This window comes from Drosophila novamexicana, unplaced genomic scaffold, assembly GCF_003285875.2.
Source record: "Drosophila novamexicana strain 15010-1031.04,08,12 unplaced genomic scaffold, DnovRS2.1 tig00000193-arrow-pilon, whole genome shotgun sequence".
NCBI lineage: Eukaryota > Metazoa > Arthropoda > Insecta > Diptera > Drosophilidae > Drosophila > Drosophila novamexicana.
In genome coordinates, this window is record NW_020824787.1 from 641,076 (window position 1) to 662,569 (window position 21,494).

Genomic DNA, 21,494 nt, shown 5'->3' on the forward strand with positions numbered 1-21,494 from the left:
AGTCAGCGCAAAACTGTTCAACACTGCACAAGAGAAGCGCGCATTTTAAAACATTTTTAAAGATTACTAAACAATCGCATATCTGCAGTTTTTATAAATTGTAGGACATGCTCTGTTAAAACATTGTTAGGCCAGAAAATAATTTAAATAGCAACATTCAGTTCGTGCTTTTACAACACTGACTAGGCGCGCATTTGAATTCAGCTCTGAGCAATTGCACTACTAAATGTAATAAATTCTGTGCCAGTTTACAATTACTTTGAGTCTTATTCTCTGTGCTTTTTACATAGCCAAATTAATTATTTAAAGTATAGATAAATGCAATTTTAATCTTAGGAATATGCAAATATAATGTTGCACATCTCGTTATTCTTCTGATTCAAAGCAAAAGTGCGGCCAGCCGATTTGTGTGTCCGCGTCGAACGCAAATGTTTGGCATACGGTTTCTCCACCGACTGCAGATAAACGGAGCGCTCATTGGATTGTCTGGATATATAGGATATATATATGTGAACGAGAAATTGTATAATTTAAATGTGTGTAGACTAACGTGAGCAACTGTTCGGGACTCTGCAGCTGCATGCAGAGCTTCATGTTGTCATAAAAGTCCAGATCCGCCTGCAGGCTGAGCTTGGGCTCGTGCCGCAGCGTCACATCCTGCACCAGCTTGGCGTAGGTGAAGCCCACAGCTAGGTGGGAGACCACAGCGCTGCCCGTGCTGCAAAGCATGGATCAACAAATGTATTTGAAATCGAAATTCACAATTCCTCAAAACTCACTTTTGCTGTATCTCCGTTTGGGCATTGCGATTCCACAGGCTGAAGGTAACCTTGCCATTCAGATCCACGCTTCGGGCGCCCAGCACACGCCAGTGCAGCGTCGCGCCCGATGCCAGGACAATGTACTGCTCATGATCCTGCGCCAGCGTGGTCGCCTGATATGCCGGCGTTGTCTCCGAGGCGCTGCCGCCCCACACATGACCCATGAGTTCCGTTTGCCCGTTGAAAAAGATCAGCGGACGCAGCTGTGCGCCCTGCACACTTATCTCCATGCCCGCAGTGACCGTCTCCTCCTGCTCCAGCTCATCGTCCGCCGGTATTTGGCCATTGCCCTCATCCGCATCGCCATCGCCGACAAGGGAGCTCAGGCCTGCGGTGTAGATGCCCAGCTTAAAGCTGCTCGCCTCTGCGCGTCCCGCGTGCAGCAGGAACTCCACGGAGCCACGCTTCAAGATGCCCTGGTACACCTCCTGGGTGCTCAGCAGGGTCTCGTTGAAAGCGGGCGACTGGGAGAGCTGACGGGTCAACACGGTGGTGAGACCTGAAAAAGCAAAGGGAGTTGGGAATCAAATCGAAGTATATCTGGTTGTATAACTCATGGAGCTGATTGAATGATTGATTGATTGAATGATAGACTTTCAGACTGAAATACTGTTTAGTTGTATACAAAATTCTTTGTGATGACTGTTCGATTGATAAAGTGATTGATTGATTGACTTGATTGATTGCGTAGCTGATTGACTGACGTAATTGAATTTATAATTAAATAAAGTTTGCTTGGCTGACGGACTGATTAATTAAAGGTTTAATAAATTTACTGATTGACAGACTGAGACTGATTGACGGATGATAATCTGCTTGATTGACTGAGACACTTGATTGATGTACTGCATAATTTACAGACAACTTGTTGTTTAATTGACTAAATGGCTGACTAATTGAATGACTGAATGATTGATTGACCCACTGCTCACAATGAGAAGCAAATTTATAGATTGCTAGCGGGTATACCTTGGCTTTGCCCGAATAAGGGACTGGGAAATTTCTACCTATAGCTATATATATATATATTTAAAGTGGATTCATAAATGAAATCTCAATAATTACCCCGCTGTCCCAGCACGTGGTAGTTGTTGACGTGGGCTCGCTGGCTGAGCGCCGCCTGGAACATGGCGCGGAAGCGTGGGCAAATCTCGGCGAGCATACGCAGCTTTTGCAGCACATAAGTTTTAATCTCAAACTGGCGATCGTTGGAGGCCAAGTAATCGAGCAATTGGCCCAGCTGCTCGGCGCTGGGACGCATGGCCAGCAGCATGTCCAGGGCCAGGGTGCGGGCGGAACTGTCAAAGCGCCGCTGGCGCTGATAGAAAATGCTCTCGAACTGGCGACGATGCGGCTCCGCATAGCTGAGAGCTGGGAAGGCTTTGAGTGCCTGCAAGGCGGCCACCGAGAGCTTGGGCTGGAGCGACTGCGTCGCCTGCTGAAGCAGTGCGTCAATGGTCTGCGGATCGCGCAGATTCTGCAGGGCGCGTGTGTACATGATGGGCTCCGACGAGGAGGCGAGGCCCTCCAGCAAATGGACGCGTATCTGCTGCAGCAGCTGATCGTTGACATCGAGGCCGCTCTGGCGCGTGAGCGTGGCGAGCGTTTGGAGCACGCTGTCCCGCAGCTTGGCGTGCGACTTGTGCGCCGGCGGCTGCTGCAGAAAGTCGAAGAGCTGCTCCAGAATGCGGCGCTCCGGGTGCGTGCCGACGGCCAGCGCTTGCAGATACTTCTCCAGCAGCTCCAGCGACTGCGCCGTGGTGTCTGATCCTCTATAGAAATGCGCAAAGCTGGCATTGTGCGCATCATAGGTCTGCACGGCGCCCAGCAGATCCATCAGCTGGCCGGCCAGCCTGGGATGCGACTGCAGCAGCGCCTCGAACTGCGGCTGCTTGGCGATGCGCGCCAAGGGCAGCAGCTGGGCAAAGGCCAGCGCTAGCGAGAATTTGCCCACGTGCTCCGCTTGCAAATCCTTGACGCTGCGCTCGAATTGCGCCTGCAGCTGTCAATGGGCGAGAGAATGGATTAAATGGAGTGAAATGGAGTGAAATGGAGTATCCAGCAAAGGATATGCCTACCGTTTGCTCCTGCAGCTCGCTGATGACGCCGTCCACATCCGCCTCCAGCTCGAATACGCGATACCATTCCAACAAGCTGTCAATGGCCGCATCCAGCGTGGGCTGCTGCAGCTGTGGCACCTGCTCCTCCCCGCCCTGCGCCACATGCTGCAGTCGCAGGCGGCCGCGCACCACACTGCCCACATCCGGCTTGGCCGTCAGCGTCAGGCGGTGCGTCTCCATGGACTCGGCGCGCAGCAGTGCGCCATCCGCGCTCAGCTCGTAGTCCACGTGCTCCTGCGACTGCTGCGACACGCCCAGCGCCTGCTCCGGATGATAGCTGACACGCAAATCCCACAGCGCACAGTCCGTTTTGGTCTTCTCCACGCGCGTCGAAGACTTCACATGGTAGCGCACCCGGCAATGCCCGGACACGTCCAGCTCGTTCTCTGCGCTGTCGCTGCTGGCGAGGCGCAGCTGCAGCAGCGAGGCGATGCCGCGCTCCAGATTGAGCAGCGACTGATCGCGGGACGTGTGCGCAATCACCTGTTGCGGCTGGCCCTGCACCAGGGCCACGTAGAAGGGTCTGTCCGGCAAGCTGTTGATCTCGCGCTCCCTCTGCTGTGCTGTTGCGCTGACGCGGCTTTTGCTCAGCTCGATTTCCAGCAGCTGCTCCTCATCTCTGCTCCACACGGAGCTTATCTTGAGCTGCGTCTCAAAGCTGTAGCTGACATCCTCTGCTTCGCTGCCCGAGAGCGGCTCCAGGCTCACCTTGCTCGTCAGCGCAAAGAACTGCTGCGAGCTCGCGGGTATTAAAGAGGCGCCCGCAGCGGCTGCTTAACAGAAATAGAGAGAGAGAGAGAGAGAGAGGAAGATAGAACACGTCATTAGCAACTTGGAAGAACTTTCACATAGCGGCATAAGCTGACAATGTGTGTGAGCTGAGCTCAAGAGGTTATCAACAAGTCGCTCTGGCTGCCAAATCAGCTGTCACCGATCACGTGTGTATGTGTGTGTTAATGTTATTGTTGCTGTTATTCCATGCGTGCGTGCGTGCGTGCGTGCGTGTGCGTGCATTATGGCAACAAGTTCATTCAACTCCAGCTTGCTACGTGCTTCGCCTGAACAGAAATTAGGCAAAAAAAAATTCTTGGCAAATTACTCACCACAGCAGTTGACTAGCAGCAGCAGCGGCAACAACAGCGGCAGCCGAGAAATCATTTTGCTGCTGTTCGTTTGCCGGCGTTGCTGCATTTTTGCTTATGTTCTGCGGCTTTTCCACACAAATGTTAGAGTTTTTAGTTTACTGACAATACTAATACATTGATTGATCGTTTTGGCTGCACTTGTTGCTTGCTGGAGCTCGAATTGTACTCTAATCTCGCATCAGTCTTGCGACGCGATTGATTGCTGTCTGTGAACTAACAGCGGCGTATCTTGGCGCATGTTAACTAACAGCCTGCTGTCCCTTAACAGCAGCGCGAATGGTAAAGCCCAAACTAATGTGAGAGTGTTGCCACATCTGTAAAAAAAGTTGTTAAATTTGAAATAAAACTGTTGAGAAGTATTTTTAAATTCCTATCAATTCCTTCTTGTTCAAATAAAAAATATCATTAGCATAACATAAGCTGAACAACAAATATTTACACATTTCTGCACTGAGATAAGACGCGTCTTAAGTTCGTTTTTTATCAATATCCAAATAAATGCACGAAACATAAATTTATTGATTAACGGAACTTATTTATCTTGTTTTTATCTTTTGTTTACACAAAAATAAGCGACCGCAATGTTTAATTAACCGCAAAAACTGTTGCGTTAAACAATGTGCAAATGGGTTAATGCAAATGGTAAATATCACAAAAAATTAAACATTTAACCTGAGCGAAATATGTGCAAACACCCACGCACACACACACATATATATATATAAAAATGCATGCGTACACTTAGAGAATATCATCAAGTATTTTACGGCCAAATCAACGACAAGAACTTAACTCAAATACTGTACCCAATCTATGAAATATTCCCCACACTTCCGTTGAGAACATTTATTAGATATTTCTTATCAAAATACCTCTATAGGGTATTTGATATTCGGCGTGCCAAAAATATCCAAAAATATTTGTATAAGCAAAGCTAGCTGCAAGGCGATAAGTGGGGCAGTTCAAACGGATATGGCCCGTTGCGAATGTCGCGGCTGAGCAGCGGCTGAGCAGCGGCCGAGCAGCGGCTGAGTCAATGCCGAACGGCAGCGTTTATCAGCAGAAGGAAATAAAGACAACGGCGACAACGCAGCGTGAGTGCCTCTGCCACTTAGGGCAAACATATGTTTCGTCTCAAATTGAACGAGCGACCGCAACAACTTTAAATTTTGCTTATCAGTGGCTGCAGCAGATAGCAACAACAACAACAACCGCTACAACAACAGCTACAACAATGCAAGCTTGCAGGCAGGCAAACGGACAACAAACGAAAATTAACAAAAACTAAATTTAAACACGTCTTGCTGTGGTTGCGAGCGAGATAGAGTTAAGCAGAAAGAGAAACAGAGAGAGACAGCGAGAGAGAGAATGGAAGAGCGCGCGTTTCATTAGCTGCAGCTGCAGAGCTGCTGACTGGGGTCGTTTGGCAAGGTTAACGGTGCGTATGCTGTGGAGGGGTAACACAAGCTGCAATTGGCATAGGGTGCACTAGTAGAGGGGGGAGGGGGACAACGGAGTGTGACCAGATGATGGGCAGCTCGGACCAAGGCAAATGCTGACCTGTGCACTGCGGATTATTTCTACACTTAAAGAGTGCACAGCATGCACAGTGGAACGAGAGTACTTGAAAATGTGCGTCACACGATAAAGCAATTGATTTTAAGAAATGCACTCGAAAGGCCGACTTACTGACATATGTTAAAGCAATATAAGCATGCATATATTATATAAATATATATTAGGAGACATACGTTAACTGGTTCTGAATTGATTTAAATGTTCGAGAAAGGAGAAATTTTAAATTTTTCGCCTTATTCAATATTTAGAACAGGAATTTTCAATCTTTCTCTCTAAATTTCTATTATTTGCGATCGGCTTGCTTGGAGAACTCGGAAACTGTACGTTAAAGATCATACTGCCATTTTTTTACTCTAGACTTTAGAGATCGTGCTTTTTCGCTTGGTAAGGCCTGCACGAACCCGGACAGAACAGTTGTGCAGCGCGGGACCATCGTGTGACGGTGTACCACGGTGAAAACATAGACACGTACCTTACCCAAAACTCACATACGTACTATTATTCTTTGTCATCTATAACTAGAAGGGAGGCAAATAAGGCACTAAGAGAACTGAGGAAACAGGGCGAATAAGAGTAAGAGCGGGAAAAAGGGACTAAAATGAGAGCAAGAATAAAAGAGAGTGAGAGAGAATCAAAGTCATCTAAAATGAGAATATGAGAAGGGATTAGGTTTCGCGACACAGCCTGTGGATACATGACTTTCAATCAAAGCATGAACAATCGTATTTCGATTTCATGAGAAGCGCATAGAAGGGCACTAGTTAAAAGTAAAGATACATACACACGGATGTACCTCATGCCTGCTCCGTCCTTTATCGTTTCGTGGCTGCATTATCGCTTTGATTTATTATATTCTCTTAATATTCTTGTGTGTGAAACCCACTGTAATTCATTTACGATAAAACACAAATTGTCCCACTGTTCATTTTATCGTAGCTTAAAATAATGAGAAATGCCCGACCGGAAGGCTATAAGCACAACATTTTAAGGCCGCCCGCATTCAAAAATCGAAAATGCAAAGTTGTAGAGATCCCTTCCTTGAAAGAAAAGCATTAGCTCAGTTCCAGATCGACTGCCGTTTCGAGTACTCGTTGCTGGAGAGCTCGAAGCTCAAAACTATTCGTTGTTTGTTTTATTAAAATAAGTCGGTTCGTGTATGCTGCGATTTTTTATGACCAACTCAGCTAGTTTATCAAAGTAAAATACAAACTGTGAATAAAAAAAAGCTAATTTGTTTAAACAAATGCGTAATTTTTATACCCTGAACACATTAAAAATGGGTATAAGGGTATATTGTATTTGTGCAAAATATATAGAATAATATATATTCTTGATCAGCACCAATAGCCGAGTCGATCTAGCCATGTCCGTCTGTCCGTCCGTCCGTCCGTCCGTCCGTCCGTATGTATGAACGCAAGGATCTCGGAACCTATAAGAGCTAGAGACTTGAAATTTGATGTAGGTGCTCCTAGTTCCCGCGCAGATCGAGTTTGTTTCCGATAATCGATAACTTACTCCGTTTCCAAGCAATCGATAAAAATCGATATCGATATCCTGTTTTTTGGGCAATTTTGGTAAATAATAAGAACTAGAGTCACCAAACTTGACATATAGCTGCTAAAATAGAATATATATATGCATTTGATGTTGGAACAAGAGGGTTCAGGGTATCCCCTAGTCGGGAGCTCCCGACTGGAACCTCTTACTTGTTTTAATTTGCAGCACATCGAAGGGAGTTATCCGAGCATGAATAAAAACGCACACAGTTACATACATACACACATACAAAAGTCCTGGAATGAAAGCCTGTATATCATAAATTTGAATTCTCTAATTCTTGAGTTCATTAGAATCGCATAGTAGGGCTCTTTTAATATTCTTCACTTTTTTAATTTGCAGCGTAATAAATGAAGACATCCAAATATGAATAAATACATACACATTGACAAACATACATACACATACAAAAGTCAAGGAAAGAAAACATGCATGTCTTATTTGAATTCCTGAGAATCGCATAGTAGGGTCTTATTTAAATATTCTTCACATTTTTTAGTGTGCAGCGCATCGAAGCGAGTTCTCCGAAATAGTTAAAATTGGGCTCTCGGAAATCAAACTAAGAAACCAGAAATGAAAAAACTCGTCGTTTTTCTTTAATTGGCAGTCGTACTGCGGAAATTGTCCCAATGTGCCAATCCAAATACATTGCTAAATAACTGTGTCACATATATAACTGAAATATGCTGCATTTAAAAAATACAGTTTTATATTTTGCCATCGATTTGCAATACTTCACAGCAAGCTGCTTTTGCCCCTTACCTTCCTTACCTCCCTTACCCCTTCGCGCCGCTCAGCCTCCCAGCAGCGAGCGTCGACGTCGCTGCGACGCGAAGTGTGAACAGGCAAAGGCAAACAAGCAAATAAACAAACAATCGAAGTGCGGACGACGCGTCGGGCGTAGCGTTGCCAATGTGTGTGTGCAGCTTTCGGTCAAGCTTTTCAAAAGGTTGCCATATATGTGTGTGTGTGTGTGTGTGTGAGTGCTAAAGATAGAAAGAGAACGAAAGTGTGCGAGGTTTGCTTGTTGTGTGCGTGTGTGTGTGTGCGAGAGTGTGTGCGAACTGTGGTTTGTTGTTGCTGTTGCTGTTGTTGCTGACCTCTCTGGCAGCAGGAGGTGTAGGGCGGGGGGAAGGAAGCGGGGTAGCCGGGTAGCTGGCGCAGCAGGAAACAATTAGCTCTAAATAAAATTTCAAAATAAGCAACTGTTTGCGCTTAAATCCGGCAGCTCGGGCCACGCCAAGCGAGGCGTGTGTGCACGCGAGGGCTTTTAGGCCCAACAACAACAGCAACAACAACAACAACAGTCAGCATATAAATAGATACCATGCTATCACTTAATTACGGTATTTAAATGAGCAACAAATGATATGATAGAAATTTGAAGCTTTGCACACACACACACAGCCAAGCGCGGCGCTGAAAAGTGTGCTACATTTTATATATTTCAATAATTTCAGGGAATTTTTCGATCAGCCAGTGTTGTATAACGCACGTGTATGTTATTTTTTTTTTTAATGGGGACTAGCTCGATTTGCTGTGGAAAATGTAATTGAAATTTTAGGCGCACAAACACTAATTGGAATTGTTGCATTATGCAAATGGCAGCCGCAGAAAAAGCTAATTAAAATATATGCAACATGCTATTAGACGCTTTTTTCGCCGTCCAGCTCGAATAACTAAAAGGCCAAAACGAAAATATCAACGTAAATAATTTAATTAACCAACATGACAAAGCGCCAATACCAACAACACGAGCAACAAAATGGACCAATTGAGCGGAACTATCGTGTAACATATACGGGCAACAATGCAACTGTTGACCCAATTAGAAAAAATATATTTTATACCTCACCCAAACACACATTTCAGTTCTTTTTTCACAGGTCAAATTATGCATAGATAAAACGTTTACAGGTCAACAAAAGTTTGGTCGAGTCCCCGAAATGAAAACAATTTTTGGTTTTTGTTCAACATTTCGGCAACTTTAATCCCGGCGGGGCTTAAATTATGCGCCAAGCGTTTTTCAACTGTATTTTATTTAGTCTGCATTAAGTTTTAGACAAGCTGGTTTTGCATATTTGTGCCCTAAACATTTTCAAAATATTTAAAATTATACGCTTAAAAGTTTATTCGGCTTTATTTAGTATATTTCATTCGCCTGCACGAGGTTAAGTATTTTACGAATTAAGCATCTTTAGCTATTCATAACGAATCGGTATTGAATATTTTAGCGAATATTTCAAGATAGTTTTGCCTTAGCTTTATAAGTATATTATTGGTCGCGAAATAATTTGTTGATAGTCGAGAAAGTAGCTTTTGCATAATATCTTCTTCTATATAATATCGCAATCTTAGTAGTCTATGAAAGCATTACAAAAGTATCTTCTATGTTTTTAGATAAAATGTATTTCGCACTAGCCAACGATATTTCTATATATCGATCAATTTCTATAACAGTGAAAAAAGTATCTTATTTTATCTGCGCTTGTGAAAAAAGTATCTTTTGCAAGTAGATGCAGTATTATTTGCAATAATATTGAATGTATCTTTCGCAAAATATCTGCTGAATCTTGGTCGAGAAAGTATCTTTGTATCTAATATGATTTTTCATTTCGTGAGAGTGTAATTTATAATACTATTGAATGTTTTTTTTGCCTAAATCGAGAAAATATCTTTTGAATCTAAATACTCTCTAGTCCCTGAAGCGATAGTATCGCGATAGTTTCTGCAGTCCTATTAACAGTTGGACCCCTTTATGCCCTTAAAAAGTAATTCTCGCTATAAGTTGGGCAGCTTAATTGCAGCTCCGTGCCTGCTTTGACAATAGCCTGCTGAAAATGTTTCTATCAAATGACCTCTTGACCCCCTACCCGGCCGCAACGAATTTGTTTTGTGTTCTGGGTTGTTTCGTATCGTTTTTCTCATGTAGTGCAAACAAAGTTTTAAATTTTTGGTGCAAATGAAAATGAAATACCAACAGCTCGCAGCCAGAGAGGTGGGCTCCCACACACACGCACACACCTGCACACATGTATATGTGTATATACTATAGCATGCATTTATACAAACACGCAAATTATGCAAACGGCCACCGCAAATAACATAAATTTCACAAGCTCGGCGGCCCGCAACGCACCTGACGAGCTGGCGAGCAAGAGTCAGGCAGGGGGGGAGAGAGAGCGAGAGAGAGAGAGAGGGGCAGAGTGGAGAGGTAGAACGTGAAGCCGACGCCAAAACGACGACAATGAAGGTGTTTGAAACCAGCGTCGCATAGAAATGTTAACGGCTGCATTTGTGCACACATACAAACGTACATGCACACGCACGCACACATGTATTGACAAATATGCCTGCGTGCTTCTGCATTAATCTGCATTCGTGTGTGTGTGCGTGTGTCAGTGTGCACTTTTGTGTATTTAAAGCGGGAATAACTTCATATAAGCAACCGCTTTTGATTTCATCTTCTTACAACAGCTTGTTTTTGTGTGCGTTCCAGCCAGGCCCAACAATAATAATAAAGGCAGCATACGAGAGCTGACAACACTGTCAATACAAATACAAAGGGGGCGATGGCAGCGCGAGAGCGGCTGATCTGCAGAGAGTTGTCAACGGCAGCGTCCAATTGCCGTAAATTTGCATTGGCAATCAAAAGAGCACTGTGAGAATCAAAGCGCACCGAAGTGCGAATGCACTGAAACGTAAATGTATGTGCGTATGAACTAAACAACTGTAAATAACCGTATTGCAATGGTCTATGTGCTCCATGTATGTTTATGTTGAAAATGTCTAGCAAATAAATTGAAAATTGAAAAGTAACAAAATGGTTTTGAAAACTCATGTGCTGCGCATGTAGAGTGTACAGATAAAAATCAGCAGCATGCGCTTAAAACTAAAGATCAACAAAGCGTTTAAAGTTATGGTCTGTTCCCGCTGTTCCCACTGTTCCCACTGTTTGCTTCGTCTGCGCTTTATGATATTCCCTTGGCTCGCCCCCCTCCAGTCGACTGGCAGAGCTTCTTTTTCTCATAAGTTTCTGACATTAATGCGCTTAATTAAAGCAGCGCGCGAATGTCAACAGCAACAAAAACAACAGCGAATGCAACAATAACAGCAAAAGAGAGCGCGAGGCACACACGCAATTTGCATGGCCCCACAGTGAAGAGGTGACACTCCGCTCAGCTCCCTTGCGGCCATCACATAAACAAAATGGCAGGCGAAAAAAATTGCAAGCGTTGATTTTTTTATGCTCGCATGTGTTTTTTTGTGCGCGGGATTAAATCAAATCAAATTGAAGCGGCGAACGGGCGAATGGCGACGACAAAGCAGAAAATTAAACTGCAAGCAGCGCGGAGTAGGAGATTTTGCATTCCCATTCAAACAATGCAATACAAATTGGGTCAAAGATCAAGTGGAGCTCAGCGTCGACGGCAGCAGCAGCTGAAGCAGCAGCAGTAGCAGCAGCAGCAGCAGTAGCAGCAGCAGAAACAACAAAGATTCCAAATAGAGTTGTGCTGCGGGTAGAAACGACGATGTTGACGACGTCGACGACGACGACGACGACGCAGCGGCGCGTGGCATGCACATGAATGCAGTAGCAGAGGCCGAGTGCAGAGAGCAGAGTGCGGGGGTGAGAGCATAGGTCGCTTGCACAGGCATGATGGATATGCACACAAGCGAATGCGGAGAAGCAAGCAAGACGGCGCAAGAAAAAAGATTAAGAAATATGCGCGTCAGTTTTCTATGGGGCGCCGCATTGTTGTTGTAGCTGCCGTTGGCTGGATCCATATGCATGTGCATGCATATGCAAAGTGGGAAGGCGGGAGGAGCAGAGAGCGGCGCAACTGCGGGCGCTTTGCTTGTCAGCGCCACAGCTGTGACTAAGCGGCGCATAACTACCAACTGTGAACTACGGGTAAGCTGCTGCTGCTTCTTCCAGCCGTTTTCTCTCTCTTTCTTTCATTCTAGCACCATGTCTACGCGCATTGCCTTCTTTTCGCTTTCGCCACGCGGTGCTTGCATTTTTTTGTTGTTTTCTTTTCTTTTTCGCCTATGCATTTTTCACTCTTTTTTTTGGCATGTTCGTAGGCGTTGATGATACCAACAACAACAACATGCAGCAAGGCGCAGGCAAAGTATGCACAGTGGGACAACAGAGCAGAAACATAAGCTGAATTTAAAGCTACATCAACGGAATTTGAATATATTTTAGAAGTAATTAGCGACTTTAAAAATATTTTAGTGATGTACAAAAAAAATCATATATACTATATATTAAGAACAACAAAAATACATAAGCTACCGAATATTTTCAAATAAATCGATCAAATTTAAGTTTTAACCTTTCCTGTGATTTACCTTATCATCTGTGATTAACTTAATTACTTTCTTCGACCTTATTAAGCATAAATATTGGACCTTATAAAATTGTCACCAATACATATCAAGTTTAGCCCAGTGTGCGCACTGCAGACGTTGTCGCTGCCAGCAAGAAACCATCAAACTGCAAAACTGCACGAAAATATGCAAAAACGGCCAAATGATTGCGGCTCAGTTGCGCGCGCTGCATAAACCATTCCCAAAGCAAACTTCCCCGCGCCCATACCCCCCTCTGCCCCATAAGCATAGCTTTTCTCTCTCTTTATGTGTAGGTCGTCGGTTCGGCTCTGGTTCCACAGTCCTGAATCCGGGCATGCATGCAACGAAAATGAAATTAAGTCAAGACGGTAGTCACATTAATCGACCGCACAGCCGTGCCAGTGCCCTCCCCGGCTCTGCTCTCCTTGCCCCCTCCATGCACGCCCATTTCCTCTGGCTGCCGCCCACCACTTGAGAGCAGCGGCTTTTGCTGGATTTATTTTCCCTTTTGTTGCCGCTGCCGCTGCTGCTGTTGCTGCTGCTGCTGTTGCTGCTGCTGCTGTTGCTGCTGCTGTTGTTGTTGTTGTTGTTGTTGTTGCTGGTGCTGCCGTTGATTTTCACTTCTTAGCAACAATTAAGCGCGCACATAAGTCAAAACCGCAACAACAACAATTACAACAATGCGCACAACAAAATGGAGCACACACAAAGTGGAAAAAAATTAAGAAAAAAAAAAACTGATAGGCCAGCTTGACCCGGAGATACTCTGTAAAAAGCACGCACCTTTAATTTGAACATTTTTAATACATAAGGCGTCAATATAATTATCAGTCTGACTAACTCTTCTTCTTCTCTTATTCTCTTTGCCTCTCTTTGTTTTTTGCTTCAGAGCGCAAGAGATAGAGATAGAGAAGAGCATCGATTGACAAATAAGTTAAAGTTCATAGCCAATTGGGGTTCGAACCTGGGTTTTTACAATTTTTCCAACTTTCAATAGAGCAATTGCATTTTTTTATAATTTTATTTACATATATATTTATATATTTATATTTTGAATTTATGGAAGATCTTCTTTTTCGATTCACGTTGAGGCTACTTTTTAGTCAAGGTTCAATTCCCGTTAAGTCAATAACTATTCTGGCTTGTTGCTTTTATAGATCTAATAATGCAATAAATAAAAAAATCGCTGCCAGTTGACGAGCTTGTTGGTCATTTAATGAGTACAGGGTATAATGAGGGACCGGGGCAGTGGCAAATGCTAGTCGCACATAGTAGCAAAAAAGCCATTTCCTGCAAACAACTGCCGTCGACAGCCACGCCCATCAACGCTGCCGCCCAACCCGAACCAGCAGCTTTTTAACAGCGCTTTAAAGCTAACGCCCGCCAGCCCGCCGCCCGCCGCCCACTTCCTGTCCGCCCACTGAGCATCGACCGCACAAATAATTGGAACTTAGTCTAGTTAAAGGGGGCAAGCAATCAGGGCAGCTGCAGCCGAGTGGGGTGAGTTGGGGTGGCAGGGGTTGTTGTGGGGAGTTTTGTGGCAGACACAATGAGCCGTTGCCGCAGCCTCTTGAAGTGCATTATCGTCGTTCTTGACGTTCTCGGGCAGCATCTTTTGTGGTGAAAGCCGCCTTCGCCCTCGCCCACACAGCTACCTGCCCCCCTCCACCCCCTGAGCAGTGGCATTGTGGCCGCATTGAGACCCAAAATACGCACACTCAATCATCGTTTTTGTCTTTTTAATGGGGATTTGCTCTCTCGTTCTTTCAGTCATACTGCTGGGCTCGTCATCAGCCGCATAATTATTGCCATTAGAGTGCGTCTCAATTGAGCTGAAAGAGAGTTTTCCACAGCAACAAAAACACAAACGACGCGTGTCATTGCGGTTACGTTGCACAGTGGGTCAATGCAGCTGTCGGAAGGGGCTGCAGCAACAGACCTGCCCCGGCCACATTTCAAGTGGCCTAGGCCCAAGTGAAAGTTCTTGACAATTGTGCATCATTAATATTGTCTATGGAGCTGCTGCTGCTATTCCTGTTGCCGCTGGCATTGGCCAACTGCAATGGCAAAGTTGGTAATCGGAATTGGACTTGGACTTGGACTAGGAGACGGGTGTCAGAAACGTAGCATTGTTTGTGCTTGAGGTCGTGGTCAGGTATGGAATGAATTCGAGGTTGCATGCTAGAAGCTGATGGAGTGAAATCAAGCCGGCAATTGAAGACCATTTTGGGTCAATTTCTATGCCTTCAAATGGCAGTAAGAGTAAAAAGATTGAGAGAAGACTGCTTTGGTCGGAAGTGCTCGACTTAGAGATACCCTCAAGCTAGAGCCAAGCTGATGTAACAAACAAATTTCTATAGGTTAGCTTATAATAACTTCGTTGTTTATCCAATCCAAACATAATGCAATTTTTAGGGCTTAAATATGACACACAAAAGCCTTTATATAGGCGCAAGGCTCTACCTTTAAGAATGAGAGTTTTCTCAATTTTGGGGGAAATTGGGGAGGTATTCAAAAAGGGAAATAGCTTCATTCGATTGGCAGGCTTTAAACTCGTTCTGTGTATGAAATAGAAGAATATAAAATATGGAAGAATCGACTCAGCTCGTCATCCTGATCCAGTTAGTCTCTTTCTGCCAGTTCACTTCCACTAAAGCATCATACCCCCTTTGAGCCATTTTCAATGGTTGCAGAGCAGAAGAGTGCTTAAAGTTAACTCAGTTAAGCTAAGCTGACAAACTTGGACTCAATCGGGGCGATAATAATGAGTAATCGAGGTTGAATAAATATTCAACTGCGCTTAAGATTATGCATTTCTTGAAATTTGATTGCAACGATATTTTTCACAATTATTGAAGTCATCAATTACAAGGGGTTTGATTAAGTAGAGATGCTTAACCCTAGCTCTAGACATTATTAAATATGTCTTCTCATTTTTAAAGTATAAATGGTTCTTAATCTAAAATTTAAAATATATATGCTAAAATCGATTGCAAATAATTTATAAAAAAAGCACGAGAAAATGCTTTAGGTCTAAGAGAAAGAAGGTTCAGGGAATCCCTTTTACTTGTTTATACTAAGGTTATAACTAGTAGCTCCTACAAGAACTCCGCGGTTCTATCAACAGCACATTTCCATCAATCGCTTGTCAGTTTTTAGCCGCAATAACTCTTTGAGAATTTTAAGCGTTAAGTAATGTAAAACAGTGGAGCGTTTAGATATCAATCTTAAATACTTAGAAAGTTGGGTACAAGAAATGCAGAAAACAAAAGTTAAATAAATGTTATACTTGCACAGCTTAATTATTTTCAAGTCTTAATTAAGACAAAAGCTTAAAGAGAAACAAGAGTGCTTTAAATAGAAAACGGGCTGTAAAACTGTCAAAAATAATGAGCAATATGACAAAGTTGACAACAAAATTTTCGAAATAGACATTTAAAGGCCATAAAAAGGTCAAAATGAAGAAATTAAATTGAGCCGCAACAAGGGCAGGCAACTGACCTCAGCTCGAATGCACGGCAATAGCCACGGCACAGACGAGCACACGAATACACATATGATATTGAAATATCATTTCTTTGGCTGATAACAATAGCATCAACATCATCGGCCACAACCTCATCATCATCATCATCATCATCATGATGAACAATGTCTGCCTGGGCGGCAACAGCCGACGCCCAGAAACTTTATCTATGTGTCAATTTATATTTGTTCGACGAGCCATTACAATATTTATTATTGTTCAGTCAGTAAGTGAGTGTGTGTGTGTGTGTGTGTGCGTGTGTGTGTGTGTTGAGTGTGAAGTGTAGTTTGCATGTTTTCGTATACATCTAATGAATAATAAATGCGCCTGGTAATCGTAAACGTAGCTGCACTTTGACCTTTAGCTGCTGTTCGTTGCGTCTCGTAAAAAAATAAATATATATTTTACCCATCCTTATCGCATTTAGTTGTCGCATTTGTTTGCCTTTGTGTCTATCACTGATTTGACTGAGGGGCGTGAAGCATTTTACTGCTGCTGCTGAACTCTGAACCCAACGCCAACGCCAACTCCAGCAACCAGCGCCTCAGCCCGCCCACCACATTCTAACAATAGCTTATAACGCCCCTTTGGTTGAGTAAATGATGTTTTACATGCTAATCCACCATATAGTTAAGCGAGCCTGCTCTGTATAATCGGCTTGAAGGCCAGACATTTCGTGTAATTTTGGTTAATGCCATTGGTCTGGCTGCGTGCTCGTAAGTATGCATTAATTATTTGCATAACTTATAAAAACCGCACAGTGTCTACAAATAGAATTGTATAATAAATAGATATATAAATATTTGTATTTAAATAACTTCTCACTTAATAAATTAATTTGGGCATTAGTGCTGATCAAGCACATGTGGTCGAAGATATAATATTTATAATAATATATATAATCCAGGTCAATTGCGCTAGCATAAATGTTATTTCCATATATAAATATGTATATGTATAAATATGTACTTACCCAAGTATTTATAGACACACGAACGATTACTTTATGGCTATGTTTTATCAGGAGATGCACATCACTGAAAGAAATAAGAAGTAGGGGGTGTATTAAAAAAACAGCAGGAGAAAGAAATAGAAAAAGCTGAGTGTGAATATAAACAGCGATAATATTAGGTTGCCAGCACATCGCTGCAAACAAAGCATGAAACTCTGAAAGTCGGCTTAAATTCATGAGAATCGCATAGAAGGACAATATTTAGGTCTACTTTTACTCTAAATTTGCAGCACCGTTTTAGAAAACAAGCCCAACTAATATACATACATATATTCATGCATACATAGATAAGCATATATATTCAGACATGTGCTCAAACCTATATTAACATAAACACATATACACTTAAATATGCCTACATATCCACACACAAACAAATAAATGCATATATCCAATAATTACAATTTACAGAATTGCGAACACAACATTTCAATTTCCAAATTAAAAATCAAAGCCTGAACAGCTGCAGGTCATACTTGATTTCATGAGAAGCTCATAGAAGGGCTGTATTAAGAAGCGGATGTGGTAAACATAGACATACTGAGACACACACATACATCATACACATTATTTGATTCCCAATACAACTCGTTAACATTTGTCATCTTCTTGTTTTGTAATAAATGTTGACAATCATTTGCTTTAGAGTTTAAATCTATGCTTTACATAAAAGTGTGTGATTTAAAAAAAAGATGGGAATTAGTTTCAATTAAGCTAGCTTACTCACTAGCTTATAAAATTATATATTTAAAGCATAACAACCTGCCTCTCCTTTGTGGCTTATTAAATGTTTGACATTAATATATTGTATAAAATTCCAAATATACAAAGAGAGATGTCAGCTGTGCAGCTGGAACTCTATTTATTTGTGTTGAATAGCCTTCTCACGAAGTATCCAAGTCTAGGCCCAACAGTCGCTGAGATTTTGTAAGTCTCAAATTGAACTAAATCGACAAAGTGCTCGCACAGCAAATGCTGCTTAACAGATCCGACCCAATTATGGTCTACTTAAGAAACCATGTGATTTGCATATTAAAGCCACAATATTCCTTAAGGATTTCAGTATCAATTTCAATTATCCTTATAAAATAGAATCTGTGCACTCGCATGCAAAATACGTTGCCTACTTTTGAGCGTCGCACAAAGCTTCTCGTTTTTTTGTTTAGTCGTTTTTCTGTGAACAGGTCAATCACCAGTCAGGAACCCTTTCTAGCCCTTGTTTGTCGCCTGTTCTTGTTGTTGTTGTTGTTGTCGTAGCTGTTGCCATTTAGTCAACAGCCTTTCGTCTGGTTTTCAGTGTGTTTCGCCTTTGGTTTTTGGCCGCATTTGTAATTTTGTCTTTGACAGCTGAAAAAGCTTTTGTGTGTATATTTTGGTACTGCATTCAACTCGAGCCCTGACCCCGCGCACAAGCACCCACTGTTCTGTGTTTCTCACTAATTTGACAACTACACTAGAGCTTACACCCACACACTCACACACACCCACACACACACACGCCATCTAAGCACACACACACACTGATAAGCAAATACGCTTGCAAACATTTGCAAAATATTGAAACATTTTTGCCTTTGTCTCTGACGCTTTTTTATTTGGCTTTATGGATTGTTTTACATGCTTGTTTGTTCTCTCCCACACACATGCACACACATAGACACACAACCACATGCACTCGCTTACTTACACACACTTGCACACAGTTATAGATATGCATATCTATAAATTGTATTTATATGTGTTTGTACTTTATGCAGCCCACAACGATAACAAAAAAAATTGTCAAGATATTTGTCATTTAGTCAATGACATTTATTTTCATGTCCCTCTTGCTAGGATTTTTATTACTACTTTTTTTAAATACCCTGTGTGTGGAATGCATAAAGGAGTTTCGATATATATTTGTCTACAAGGTATTTAATTTTATGGTGTTGGAGCTTTCAAATAAAAATACGTTTTTCTTATGCAATATTTTTTGTGCATGTTCGCACATGCTTCTATTAAATGAAGTATATTTTGTACTATTAACGTTTCGCGTTTCTTCTTCTTTTGCTATTTTTATAATTATTCAGAATTGTTCACATTCTCATGGCATACTTTTCTACTGTTTACGGGGTATCCATAGTCCATCATTAGCATGCGCAACTATGCATGATATATGTTGGTTCTTTTTTTTCGTATTTCCATGTTTTGTTTCCACAATGCGACAATACCCAATGCTGCTGTCCATTGTCGTTACTTTTGTTTCTGTGTTGTTGTTGTTATTGTTGTAGCTGTTGTAATTGAAGCATGTAATGCAAGCGGGCCCGTCCCCTTGACCTGCACCTAGTCCCTACTAGCTTGTATACGGCCCGCCCCCCTTCACGGCGATCCCTCTGAACTTGTCACACAAAAGCTTTTGGGAACATTTTGGCAACTGCTGTTCTCGATATATAATGACCTCGAGGCAACAACAAATACAATGAAAATGCTCGACTACAAACGAGCTTTGCCTCTTGGTTGAGTGCACTTTGTCTACATTTAACTATGTGTGACCGATTGTTATGGTTGTTGTTGTTGTTGTTTGCTCAACTACATAATCATCTATTAGTATTTACATAAAAGTACACTTGTTTGCATTTAAGCGGCAAGCGCCAAGCGGATTATGTTGAGCTCTGCCCAATATGGAACCCAAAAAACCCCAGAAAAACACACACACACAAACACGGAGACATAAGCAAAACACATTTCTCTGCGGCAGCAAGAAATTGTTGTTGTTCAGCAAACGGAAAATAGACTAGAGTAATTGATGTATAAATTAAAAGTATGGCAAATATTGAAAGCCAGTCACCCCTTAAATCTGCATTAGGACGCATTGGGCCGGCCTTGCAGTCAGGCATAAAATGCAAAAATAAAATACAAGAGAATATCAAACTCTTAGTTTTTGTGTTTATTTGATATTTATGCTTCAAGTGCTCCGAAGAAAAACTATGGAATTCGCAAGCTGGCCTTATAATTTTTCACTTATAAATACACTTTTGTTTGAGTAGAAATGGGCTTTGTCATGCGAAGTGTGACGCGGAGGGTTGGGTAATATTACCAAAAATTAAATATAATAAATATATATTTATTTTATTTACTAAGTAAAACAGAAGTCGAAGGCATAACTTCTGAGAACGACAATCGAAATAAGGAACACCAAAATCCGAGCCGTTTGATCGAAATCGAAATATGGAACAGGTCCGATAGTTTTCCAAAAAGGATTACTCATTCAAATTATGTAGACATTATATCAGTGGAAAATGCAATAGCTTTTCAAGATAATGAAAAATTAAATTATCTTGCCAACTTAAAAGAAAAAAGCCCGTAAGATTTGATCAGAATCTAAATAGAGAACAGAGAGCCTCGAAATATGTCAGAAATATGGATACTACGAACTATGAATAAAATAATATGAATAATACCAAACCAAATAAATTAAATGTAATACACAAATGTATTTACGCAGAAATGAAAACAAAAACGGCATAAATAATCGTATGCAATAAGAGTATGTATCTATAATTATAGCTTTTAAATTGAACGATTTTCAGTGCAATTGGCAAATGTGATTCAAGAGAATTTTAGATAAATTTCGCAATTTATTCTTTTCTCTTTTATATAAAGCATAACCTTTGTCAGCAAACTATGCCGAGCACTTGGACATTGTGCTATGCATCTAGATTAGGTTGAGCCCGAGCCAGGGCCAATGTCCGTCAAAGATGCCCACGGGGGAGGTGACACAAAAATCACAGACAGGGAGCTCGGTTTTACGAATTTACCAAATGAAGCTGCAAAATTGATAAGCCTTTGTTCCTATCACACACACGCATACACACACTCGCTATCTCTTTCACTCATAATTAAAGCAGCGCTCAGCCTATAGATAGTGCACATGTGTGTCTGTGTGTGTGTGTATTGATATGGATACTATATAGCATGCATGTAGCATGGCTGGCTTGATTATGTTCAGCAACAATTTGCATTTGCTGCAAGTGCTCAATGTCTCAATATCTGTTAGGAAATGCAAATATTTTCCATTCTCTGCCAGTTCTATGAAATTTAAACATGAATTTTAGTTATTTATTGTTTGCTTGTTGCTGTTGTTTTTGTTGTTGTTGTTGTTGCTGCTGCTTGTCTCGTTTGCGGCAAATGCATTTTAATATTTCAGCATTGATTTGTTATGCAAAAATGTGATGTGTGTGTGCATGTGTGTTTGTGTGTGTGTGCGGCGCCTCACTCAATGCGATTACATTTGGTTTATATATTGGTAAAATTATGCATACGCCGCGTTGGACAGACTCACATAATTTATCATTTATTATTACATATTATTATGCTTATGTTATTTAATTTAAT

The 21,494-nt window shown here is 42.0% G+C and overlaps 2 protein-coding genes across 3 annotated transcripts in view; both read right to left on the reverse strand.

Moving 5' to 3' along the window:
* Positions 1-152: 152 nt before the first annotated feature.
* LOC115759155 (microsomal triglyceride transfer protein large subunit) lies at positions 153-4,243 on the reverse strand. Its single transcript, XM_030700010.1, has 6 exons — positions 4,045-4,243; positions 2,900-3,711; positions 1,887-2,823; positions 780-1,320; positions 551-718; positions 153-486 (listed from the first exon to the last, which is right to left on the reverse strand). Exons 1-6 carry the CDS (start codon positions 4,130-4,132, stop codon positions 333-335), a joined length of 2,700 nt encoding a protein of 899 aa, XP_030555870.1. The 5' UTR covers positions 4,133-4,243; the 3' UTR covers positions 153-332.
* Positions 4,244-4,325: 82 nt separating this feature from the next.
* Positions 4,326-21,494, reverse strand: part of LOC115759156 (polycystic kidney disease 2-like 2 protein) — a 57,705-nt gene continuing 40,536 nt past the window's right edge. For both annotated transcript variants that reach the window (XR_004017503.1, XR_004017502.1), the window contains 2 exons: positions 17,079-17,142; positions 4,326-4,400 (listed from right to left, as the gene is read on the reverse strand). The gene's annotated coding sequence lies outside the window, so the exon portion shown is untranslated. The remainder of the gene's footprint in view (positions 4,401-17,078; positions 17,143-21,494) is intronic.